Source organism: Narcine bancroftii, chromosome 4, assembly GCF_036971445.1.
Source record: "Narcine bancroftii isolate sNarBan1 chromosome 4, sNarBan1.hap1, whole genome shotgun sequence".
Lineage (NCBI taxonomy): Eukaryota > Metazoa > Chordata > Chondrichthyes > Torpediniformes > Narcinidae > Narcine > Narcine bancroftii.
In genome coordinates, this window is record NC_091472.1 from 282,125,285 (window position 1) to 282,137,592 (window position 12,308).

At 41.1% G+C, this 12,308-nt stretch overlaps 1 protein-coding gene across 5 annotated transcripts in view; it reads right to left on the reverse strand.

Moving 5' to 3' along the window:
* LOC138762033 (solute carrier family 35 member F5-like) overlaps positions 1–12,308 on the reverse strand; it is a 126,959-nt gene that overhangs the window by 65,992 nt on the left and 48,659 nt on the right. For 4 of the 5 annotated variants that reach the window (XM_069935215.1, XM_069935214.1, XM_069935217.1 and 1 more), the window contains exons 3-7: positions 7,583–7,717; positions 7,035–7,097; positions 4,215–4,287; positions 1,769–1,959; positions 1,237–1,318 (exon numbers count right to left, since the gene is read on the reverse strand). In XM_069935215.1, the coding sequence (XP_069791316.1) occupies positions 1,237–1,318; positions 1,769–1,959; positions 4,215–4,287; positions 7,035–7,097; positions 7,583–7,717 (544 nt within the window). The remainder of the gene's footprint in view (positions 1–1,236; positions 1,319–1,768; positions 1,960–4,214; positions 4,288–7,034; positions 7,098–7,582; positions 7,718–12,308) is intronic. The other variant, XM_069935218.1, reaches the window with a different exon arrangement.

The window sequence follows — 12,308 nt, forward strand, 5'->3', positions numbered from 1 at the left end:
GACATTATGAAATTCAAAGACAGAAATGATGTCACATACCATGTGACATGACATTTGCAAGAAATATATTATTAAAGACAAAGAGATCAGTTTAAGGGAACTTGCTGTCCTGTTCAGACAGTATCTGAAAGTAGCAATATTTCCTGTGGAGGAGGAAAAAGCTACCTATGTTACTACTGAAAAAGGGGAACACAGAATAAGTGGCTATGAAATAAGTAAACCCCCACTTCTAGTGGTCTCTTTAAGATAAAGAGGGCAGTTTAATCGTTTGGAACACAGATTCCAAAGTCTTAAAAAAGAGAAGATAAAACTTGTGTGATGAAAATTTCTCTGAAAGACAAATCATCAAAAGAATTGTGAGTTAAAGGGGCCTAATGATACCGATGTTTAAAAGCACTTCATAATTCTTTCTGAACTGAAAATTTAAGAACAAGCAAGACCAAAATGATGATAAAGTTTTAAAATAGACTTTTCAGAGTTTGGGACTTTAACCATCACACATATTTGTGCATAGAGTGAGTTTAAGTAAGCATTTCAGCAAGCATTAAGTAAAAAATTTAATATTATTATTGGTTTAATAAAAACTGTTATTTTGAATTTATCATAACTTGGTGAAGTTTTGCCATTGCTGTTCCTTTGTTAGTGCTAACAAAGTCTCTCTAGTCCCTAACAAAATTGAGAGGGTTGTTAGTTCGTATCAGTGAGGTGAAATTTGGAATACTGTGTGCAGTTCTGGTTGCCTAACTACAGGAAGGATATCAATAAGATTGAAAGAGTGCAGAAAGATTTACTAAAATGTTGCCAGGTGTTCAGGAGTTGAGATACAGGGAAAGATTAAACAGGTTAGGAGTTTATTCCTTGGAATGAAGAAGAATGAGGGGAGATGTGATAAAGGTTTACAAGATTATGAGAGGTATAGACAGAGGGGATGTGAGTGGGCTTTTTCCACTTTGTTTGGGGGAGATAAGTACGAGAGGACATGACTTTAGTGTGAAAGGGGAAAGGTTTAGGAGGAACATGAGGAGGAACTTCTTCACTCAGAGTATGGAACGAGTTGCCATCTGACGTGGTGAATGCGACTTTGATCTTAAGGTTTAAGAATAGATTGGATAGATACATGGATGGGAGATGTCTGGAGGGATATGGAATTGAAGTGGGTCAGTGGTAGACTAGAAGGGCCAAATGGCCTGTTTTCTGTGCTGTAGCGTTCTATTGTTCTATGAGCACATAACTTACCAGAAGTGGAGGACAAAATATTAACAATGGCCACTTGAGTATCAGACAGTGCCTCCTGGTAGGAAAAGTTTGCCAGAAACCACTATAAAATTAATGGTACAGTTAAAGTAAAAATGTACACAGTTGCTCATAATTTCTTATTATTTTTGTAAATATAGATAAATACTATTGATCAACAATTTTAATTTGTATAATTTTAATTATTTTAACAAAATCTTTTTAAAAATATACAATTCTAATAGTATTTACTTTTAATTTTTCTCCAAACAACACTGATAATATTTATAAACACATATTAAGTAATGCTATGAGAGGAACTTCATTCCAATACACTTTCCCATATGCAATTAAACCGAAAGCTTTATGGTGAAGAAAGTATCTTCATGTAGTTTTGCCAAAGACACATTGTATATATACATAGAAACTTCACACTGCATTTTTAAACACAGATTTATATTTCAAACTTGAGTACAGCATTAATTATTTCCATGTAAGAGTTATATGAATTAATATCTCAGTAAGAGACACTAACCACAAAGCAGAAGAAAAAGCTGATTTTTGCTACTTCTGATATTGTTAGTTTTCCAACAGATTTCAGTGCTGCTTCGTGATCCCTTGCTGCTGGATAAGACATCCGAGAAAGTTTTGCTTCCAATGCATGATGTGCAGGAAGTTGCCGTACCTCCATAATATTACTGAATCTAACACGCGTCTTTTTTAGGGCTGTAAATAAAACAAAATTGTTTGAAATTTTGAGTGTTTCTTTGAAGCATAGATAATTATTTTCTTTAATAATGAAAAGAAAAACTGCTGGAACTACTCAGTAGGTCATGAAGGATCTCTAGAAAAAGAAATAGTTAACATTTCAAGCCTTGGACCCTTCTTCAGAACTAAAATGGGAGTGTTTCCAATGTTTTAAAATGTTATATCAGACCTCCAGCATCTGCAGTTTTTTTGGATTTTCATTTATTTTAATTGGTGACACGAATAAAACTCTACTCTTATCGAACATTCTCCATTTCAGTTCATATTTGTATTGTAATGAAGTAATTTAAGGAAATAACACTACATAATATTAAGCATTTAAGAACAAGGACAAATAACTCTGAAGGCAAAGTGGAAGAAAACAAGACGAGATTGAAAGAACATTTTATTTAATATCCAATATCCATCCTACATTCCCGTGGCTGAATAACACTATCACAAATTCTCATTAACTACAGCCTACTGGACAGCAAGTCATTGACCAAATTGCATACAAGGATGAGGCCAAGGTATGATGTTTGGGTGACAACACTGAGTATAAGCTAAAATCAAAGAATAATAGTCTACTATGGGATTTTTTTTGGTTTAGACCCTGAGGGCAGGACCAGGGTGATGGCATCTGCCATGGACTTGCTGCAGGTGTACTGGAAGGAATCAAGGGTGATGATAGGCTGATGTTAATTTGAGCCATGAGCAACCTCACTTGATGATATTGGATATCAGAGCAACTGGCTGGTGGTCATTATAGTGGCCATCTAGAAAAAGACTGCAGCAGGGTGAGGTTGAAGATGTCTCTGAATATTCTTGCCAGCTGGTCTGCACAGACTTGGTGCACGCCACCAGGGATTCCATCTCAGTCAGTTGCTTTCCACCTGTTCACTCACTGGGAGGCCAATCTAACATCGACAGCAGTAACTGTAGGTGCAGGTGTGCCTGAGGCTGGAGAAGTGTGTTTCATTGCCTTGCTGGCTAGTGGCCATAGATAGTATTGAGCACACCGGGGACTACCTGGTGAGTTCGTCAACGCACCTCACAATCCCCAGCTATTGTGCATGGTTTTACTTGGAGCCCATGATGGCAAGTGTAAGTTTTTCTAAACAACAAGTTGGAACAAGGCAGAAGTCCCACTTCGGAAACTTCAAATCTCACATGACACAGAAGATGGTCCATCTGATCCACAAAGCCCAGGTAATTTCTCAGTGCATTCCTGTCAGTCTCATTTCTTTACTTGCTTCTCTGTAAACTATTCTCTCTCACACACGCTCATCAACATCCCCTCCCACCTATTCTATTGCCATATCCCTACAATGAAGATCATTTACAGTAGCTTACAAGCAACTCTTCAGGATCTAAAAGGGAACCAGTGCTCCAGAGAAAACATATGCAGTCACACAGAAAGCAACTGAAGTTACGATCAAATCCAGGTTGTTTTTGCTGCATAAATATTAATGACTACACCACTATATTAGACAATTCATTTACTGCAAACAATAGAGATGCAGTTAGATGTTGGTTCCATTCCCTGCCAGCTTATGCTTCTGTCTAAATGCATCTTTTTCAGAATTCCTGTTATACTACACAAAGTAAAATGAGTTTGAAACCCATTACAATCTGATTTTGATGACCTAGGGAAGTGAAATGTATTCAACATTATTTTGTGGCTCTATACCACCACCTAATTTTGACAAGGTAGGATATAATTATTTCTGTCAATTCATCTCTTTGATTTCAAATGCTATCGATTTCTGAGAATTTATGAATTGGATTTGTAAACAACATTGAAAAAAGTTATTCTCACCAAATCTCCTGAATCTGAAAAAAAGTGAGTAAAAGATAAAAAGCTTCTTAATTTCTTTTTTAGAAGATAGATTCCTGTATATCAGAGTGAAGGTCTGTACAAATTTATAAACTAATTGAAGGTTTGATTAAATCATTTTCTCTATTGTTGGGAAACTCTGCTGAGCATTATTTATTAAAACTATTTGCTTCATCAAGAGAGATTTGTCACTTTTATATTATATTGTATGTTTTCTGCAAACTAAGCAAAAAACTCCATTCATTAAAACAAAGAAGGAAAAGGGCAGTTCGATGACATATCATGTGGTACAGAAATCATGGTAGTAAAAGAATATTTTGAAGGTTGAAATGAGCAAGAAATGACTGAATGAGTTTTGACATATTTATCAGATCAAATTTCTCAAACTAAAACCTACCTGAATTGTTGTCAGTATTAGCTTTATCATTGGATGAATCATGAAATTTCACTGGTATGTACAGGGGTTCACTCTACAAAGGAGACAAAAAAAAAATGGTGGTAAACCAAATCTTTATAAGGTAATAATTCAATAGTAAGTAAAACTATAATTTCAGAAAAACATTCTATATTAGAAACTTAAAAAATGTTTTTATGGTGATTGAAGAATAAAATATATATATTCATTTTTAAATATTGTACAATGATTATCATTGAGATTACAATTTTATTTATAAACCACATTTTCATATTCAATCATTTTCCATTTTTCTTTCATTTGGAGTTGTGAAATTTTCCACAAGGTTTCCTTTTATGGCTTTTGAAGTGGTTTCCAGGAGGCAAGTAATAAACAATAGCCCATTTTCCACTGACACCTTGTCCCAGAAATTGACAACCAATTTACTGGTCAAGGATCCAGTAGAAAAGCACTTCAATCGGCATGCCACCATTAAATGACACCAAATCACATCAGGGATTAACGGCCTCGACCCCTACTCAAAGCCGGCATCAACTGACGCAAGTATGCCGATTAAATCAGTGAAAAAGGATGAGTTGCCTAACCTTTTACCTGAGATAGTCGGGACCAGACATCTGCTGTTGTTTGGAATATTTGCTATCTGTCTCCCCCACCCCCCCAATGTCTGTCATCCCCTCAGGCACTCCCTGGCAGTGCAGTGCCATTCGGTGCCCCTTACCCCCACCATCTAACTCCCGATGCAGCAGCAGGGATGCAGTGCTGCTGAGACCAGAGTTTATGGCTGTCTTCCTTACCCATAATCTCCTACGAAACTGAAACCACCCCCCAGCGTTCACCCTGGCCTAGGGTGTAAAAAGTCTGTCACCAGCACTGGGGGCAGCTGAATTTTTGAAGCTAGACTCTCCGATCCCCGGGGATGAGTTGTGTTCAGTGGAAAAAACAGTCAGTGTCCCGGTTAAAGGTGGCCCAGTGGAAACACCACAAACAGCTTCCTATCCTGGGACACTGCACGGCCAATTAACTGGGATGCCAGTGGAAAAAGGGTTAATAATTCTTCCTTCAAAAGGACCATTTGCAGACCCTAGCTCTTTCATCGATAATTACTTGTTTCATGTAAACTTCTGCTATACAGCTCACTGACAATATTAAAGGCAGTATAATGAATTTATATAAAAGCTCCATCATTCTATCAATTTTTGATACTGAATGAAGAAGAATTACACAACAGTAGTTTTAATTGGAGTCATTTTTGCAGCAATGTGGAGCTTCAGTGAATATCAAAGAATCATATCGCTCTATGGAGTGAGAATATCATCAAGAACTGTTGGTTTGATATTGCTGCTAAGAGCACAGGGATGGGGACTGACAAAGATTTGGTCACTAAGAGGCTGAAGGGACTTCAGGGTGAGAGGGCTGTGGACAGGGTTTGGAGTGAAGAATGAGCAGAGCAGCTGGAATGGGGATCAATTCTGCTGCCTTTAGACTTGCATGGAAACCATAACAATTTTCTAAGAAATCTATATTTTATAGTGTTTGGGGTTAAAACTTTCACCATGTCAGCATTCTTGGACCTGATATTTACATAAAATGTTTTCAAGATTAAGAAATCAAGGTTTAGATCGAAATGCCAATTCAGATTCAAATGCACTGGTTTTATAAAGGGAAGGTTCAGGTACCAATGATACAAATTTTCCAAAGTTCAGATGTAAAAAATATTCTTAAACTATCATGTTATCTTGTGTGGTCATGTTGCACTAAAATAATTCATTGTTTAAAATAGATTAAATAAATTAGGATTAATTATGGATTTAGTTAGTTAGAATCAAGATTGCAGATTTAATGAATTAAAACAAATGTGATCTTAAAAAGAAATTAAGAAATATCACCAAGCTACCATTTGAATTAGTTTTGATACCTGCTTTATATACATGTTGCTGATTTCCACATTCCCAGCTTGGCTTAGTGAAATTTGCTCTTATGAATTTATAAATCACTACCTAAAAATTTGAGATACAGAATAATCTTTGTTCTTGCAGAATTTATGTGGGAAAAATCAATAAACAAACTCAAAAGTGCAAACAAATTTGGTCCATTTTGTAATTTAACTTATATTTAATAAGCAATTAAAAGACTATCACTATTCAAGTCAAGTAAAGTCGAATTTATTTGCCGTTCATACCATAAACCTTGCAGTGTACAGTGAAAATGAGATAGAGTTTCTCTGGACTGTGGAGTTGGTTATTTACATGGATAAATTAACTCAAGGAACATTTTTATAAATAACATATCACTTACATATGCTAGTCATGTCCCTGGAGTTCAGAAGCCTTTTGGCTTGGGGAATAAAGCTGAAACTGAAGGATGGAAGCTAATGTGGAGACACAACATGTTGCCATCTACCTCCACCCTCCCCTATCCCACCTGGCTCCATCTGTCACTTTTCCTCTCTCATTATTTGCCTCTACCTCTTACAATCATCTTCCAGCCTTCCAGTTTTCTTTTAAAAACCACAAAGAATTCAGCATTTGCAGTTGCTTGCGAGTCCAAATGCAATTGTTGGCCACAATGATTTTCTTTGGAAACTAAAAAAGGAATTTCTTAAGTGACCTCCACTTTAGAACCAGTAGGTGTGGTATTATCAGTATTGAGAGATGGACCTCTTTTAGAATCCACTTGTAACAGAGTTTAATGGGAAGTAGAGTTTTGCATCATGGAAAGTTATGATGTGGTTGGTTTCCACAACAACTCCTCCACAATGCAGGGATTACTTTGACAAAGTGGCTTGCAACACTGTATACTCACCAAAGAATCACTCACACTAGTGTCTGTTGTACAAGTTGCCAGATAATTCTCAGCATCTGCAAACTTAAATATTGAATAAATTACAAAGGTGGCATCAGAAATGGCATACCATTATGATAAAACTATATGATAAATTTGATTTTAATAGATCTGCTGAAATCGAGTAGCAATTAAACTAATATTTCTGTATTGGAATAATTCTGACTGTGACTAAAGTAAAACACTAAAGTCTACAGACATCATGGTTGAAGTAAAAATACTGGAGAAATTCAGCTGGTCAAACAAATGTAACAGAACATTCTGTTCAAGCGCATGCCTACATTTTTTTTAATACATTGATGAAAGGCACAAGCCTGAGATGTTGGTCATGTATCTTTATCTTTGCTATATGAAGTCCATTGTTTTACCAGATGAGTTTCTCTAGCATCATGTTTTTATTTACTGTAATTATAAAATACCAAAAGACTAAGATATGTACATCAACATGAAATTTAAAAAAAGTACATTAGTTTTGCTAATATTTCCCAATACTGAGGATGGCTACTTACCAAAGCAACATGCCTTCCATTGGTACATTGTTCCCGCCAGGGCTTCCAAACAAGAAATCCAATGAAGTAGAGAATAAACATGGATGTTTTGGCAAATGTACTAAAAAAGGGTTTCTCATATTTTTTAAATATATACTGAAAAGAAAAAAAAAGGTTAAAACTTTCTTAAAGGCAGATGTGTCATTTTCTGCACGCCACATTAACGATATTATCTGCTCTCTAAACCTTTGTAACCCTCTCAAAACAGCATAATAAGTAGAATTCTGAGTATTTAAAGAAACTTTCAATGGTCACTTCAGTAAAGGATATTTCAAAGCATTCATGCATACACATGATGTGTCAATAGAAATTTTATGAATTATTTTAAAAAGATCATGCAAAACTCTGCTTATAGTCAGTATTATGATTCTAAGCTATAGTTGTATAAAACTAACCTGTTAATTAAACATATTTGATAATCATAACCATTTTTCCAATGTGCTTATGTATTCTGAGGGCAGATTAAAACAAGGAGAAAATTTACAATCACACTTATGTTTCTGAACACATCAACAGAAGTTTAGAAAAGTGACCCATGGCTTAAATAATAGTTAAAAATATGCTATTGATTCACACGCATCCCATTTCAGATGCAAATTACACAGAATTGCTTTTCAGAAATTTTGCAAAACATGCTCTATTTGCTGTAACTTTACATCAGACTAGATGTTACCCATCCATCATATTCACATTAAATGGTGGCAAGAAATTGCAAATAAAAAGTTGTCTGATAATGAAAAACAGAAAACTGATTGAGACTTGATGAAGGAGCTGTTCAAAATGATGATGGAAGAGAAAACTGTAGCTATTCCTTGCTGTTTTTGCAATTAAACAAAATGGGTACCTCTGGGGCAAAACAAATTTAAGGACTTAGTGCAGAACACAGTTGGAATGGATAACACAATAACATGAAGGAAGCATTTTTAAAGTTTAATCAGCTAAACAGAGGACAGAGTCCCTGAGACATACAAGGCGTGTCAGAAAGTTCAACCAGGGTATTAGGAAGACTAACAAGGGCCATAAAATATCTTTGATTTGACGATTAGAGAGTTCGTAGGTATTTTATATACAGATTAAAAACAAGAGGATGACTAGGAAATGAACTCAAAAACAAATGTGAAAATTTATGCTCAAGAGTCAGAGGAAGTGGACAAGAAACTAAATGAGTCCTTTTGTATGAGAATTCACAAGGAGAAAGACATGGAGGAGAGCGATAGGGAGCATTGTATGGAGAATGCTCATGTGCTGTAGTGGTTTGAAACCAAGAAGAAGATGGCACTGTATCCTTTAAGAGCATTAAGACAGATGATGCACCCAGGGCCTAATGGGTTATAGCCCTGGTTATTGAAAGAGAAAGTGAGAAGATTTCTGGGGCCTTGACATTGACCTTTGTATCCTCACGAACAACAGGCCAGGTCTTGGAGGACTGGATAGTAGCCAATATTATAAATTTGTTAAGAAGGAAAAGAAAAATAATCCAGGAAATGATAGACCATTGAACCTCACATAAGTAGTTGGGAACTATTGAAGAGGATATTTAGGGAAGAGATTTATGCATCTTTGGAAAGGCATGGTCATTTTGGGAAAGTCAGCATGGATTTTGGGGCAGGTTATGTCTTCTAAATTTGATTGAGGTTTTTGAGGACATGACAGAAGTGGTGAAGTAGGCTAGGGCAGTGAATGTGGCCTTTGAGGACTTTAGTAAGGCATTTGACGTAGATCATTATGGTAGGCTGATCCAAAAGGTTCTGATGCATGGCACGCATGTTGAATTGAGTTTGGATTCAGAAATGGTTCACCTTAAGAGAAAGTGGGCAATGGTGGAAATATGCTATTGTTGCGGTGGCTACATTGCTCCTGCAATAACACACGCAACCAGACAGGTTGAGCTCAGTGAGCAGACTAGTTTATTGCAGGCTGTTGGGCTGTACTTATACTCCCAGCCCGGACCTGGCTGAGAACCGCGCTGGAGGGCGCTGACGTCAACCAGGCGTCACATGGTCCCCCATCGCGTGTTTCTGAGCCTCGAGCTGGAAGGAAGGGAAACACCCGACGGCGCCATTTGGGTCGGCTTCCCCACCGCGTGGCTTACAAGCAGGGCTGGTTCGCTTGTCTTGTGGTGAGCCGCCACACAGCCACCCCCACCCCAGAACTGGCGCCAATGTCCTCTCTGCTGGGCGGCCTCGCTTCTCGGGCTGGGCAATGACCACGGGCTCGGTGGGATCGAGGTGCGCTGGCTTCAGCCTATCCATGGTAAATAGCTCATGTCTGTCGCCCAAGTCCAGCGTGAACATCAAGACGGAATGCTGTATAACCCTGTATGGCCCCTCGTACAGTCGCTGCAGTGGTGCCGCAGTCGGACCCTGCCGAACGAAAAGGAACTCCGCAGAAAGCAGCTTGCCAGGATCGTGAGTTGGGCGGGTGCCATGCCTGGGTGGTGGTGGGGGTTCGAAGGAGTTCAAACGGCGACAGCTGGGGATTGTGAGGTGCGTTGATGAACTCACCAGGTAGTGCCAGTGGTGCATCATAGACCAGCTCAGTTGAAGATGCCTGCAGATCTTCCTTGGGAGTGGAGCAGATGCCTATGAGCACCCAAAGCAGTTCGTCTGTCCAGTCGGGACTGGTGAGGCGAGTCATGAGTGCCAACTTAAGGTGGCAGTGCAGACATTCAACCAGTCCATTGGCCTGCGGGTGGTAGGCCGTGGTGCAGTGTAGCTGGATCACCAACCTATTGGCGAGCTGTGCCCAGAACATAGATGTGAACTGGGTGCCCCGATCGCTGGTGAGGTGAGCCGGAATGCCGAATCGGGCGACCCAGCCATGCAACAGGGCTTGGGAGCAGGAGTCGGTGGAGGCGTCTGGCATCGGGATCACCTTGGGCCAGCAAGGGGTGCGGTCCACCATTGTAAACAGGTAACGGTCGCCCTGGTAATGGGTAAGGACCCAACGATGTCCAGTGATTGTGGCTGAACTGTTCCCGGATGTGCTCGAACTCCTGTACAGGCGCCCTGGTGTGTCTGTGCACCTTGGACGTCTGGCAATGGGTGCATGTTCTGGCACAGCTTCTGCAGCCGATGCCATACGAACCGTTCTGCCACCATCCGCACCGTGGACCTGATGGACGGATGTGAAAGGTCATGGATGTGATGGAAGATCTGCCGGTGCCACTGCTGTGGAACCACTGGACGCGGGGTGCCCAAGGAGATATTGCACAGGATGGTGCCTTCGCCGCTCAGAGTCGAGAGTCGGGAGGTCTTGGAACCGCGGGTCTATGATGGCGGTCTTGAAGGCCCTCGTCTCCTCATCAGCTTCATGATCACGGGCGAGCTGGTCGAATTCGAGGCCAGGCGTCAATGCGCAGATGGCCGGTCGCAAGAATGCATCGGCAACCACATTGTCCTTACCCGCTTTGTGCCAAATGTCGGTGGTAAACTCCAACACGAATGAGAGGTGATGTTGCTGGCGGGCCAACCAGGGAGCCTTTGCCATCGCGAGCACCTTGGTGAGGGGTTTGTGGTCAGTGAAGATGGTAAAAGTCCTCCGCTCCAAAAAATAGCGAAAATGCCGCTCCGCAGGTACATGCCCAGTAACTCGCGGTCGAAGGCACTATACATGTGTTCCGGCGGGCGGAGCAGGCGGTTGAAGAATGCCAGCAGCTTCCGATGCCAATTCACCTGCTGTTCCAGGACGGCACTGATGACCGACAGCTGTGGCAGAGGCATCAGTGCCATATGCAGGTTGGTGGGCGAGCATGGCGGCCTTCGCGAGGGCGTCCTTGGTGGCCTTGAAGGTGGTGCAGGCTTCTGGGTTCCAAGCAAGCGTCTTGTGTTTGGCTGCGATGAGGGCGAACAGCGGCTGCATGATGCGCGCAGTTCCCAGGATGAAGCGGTTGTAAAAGTTGACCATACCCACGAACTCCAGCACCCCCTTGAGGCTATTTGGGTGTGGGAACTCCCTGATGGCGGCAACCTTCGCAGCGGCATGTGATGCTCCTTCAGCCGTGATGTTATGGCCCAGGAACTGCATGGGCTCTTTCCCAAACTGGCACTTGGCCGGGTTAATGGTAAGGCCAAAGTCGGCCAGCTGGGAGAAAAGAGCACGTAGGTGGGCCTTGTGTTGACCCTGGTCCTTGCTGGCGACAAGGATGTCATTCAAATAAATAAAGACGAAATCCAAGTCCCTGCCCACCGAGTCCATGAGGCACTGGAAGGTCTGAGCAGTGTTCTTGAGCCGAACGACATGCGCAGGAATTCAAACAGGCCAAAGGGGGTGATGATGGCTGTCTTGGGTATGTTCTCAGGGTGCACTAATATCCACGCACCAGATCAACCTTGGAGAAGACCCTCGCGCCGTGCAGGTTAGCCGTAAAGTCCTGGATGTGAGGGATGGGGTAATGGTCAGGAACGGTTGCCTAGTTGAGCCATCGATAGTCTCTGCAGGGACGCCAGCCGCCGGAGGCTTTCGGAACCAGGTGGAGCGGCAAGGCCCAAGGGCTGTCGGACTGACGAAAAATCCCCAGCTCTGACAGATGCGAAAACTCCTCCTTCGCTACCTTGAGCTTGTCAGGCGGGAGCCGGCGTGAACCGGCAAGCATGTGGTGGAAAACCCCACGGCGCGACGAGTGGCTTGAGGAGTGTCGGGAACTTGTCCAGGATCTGCTGGAACTCGTCTCTGGGCATGCTGATTG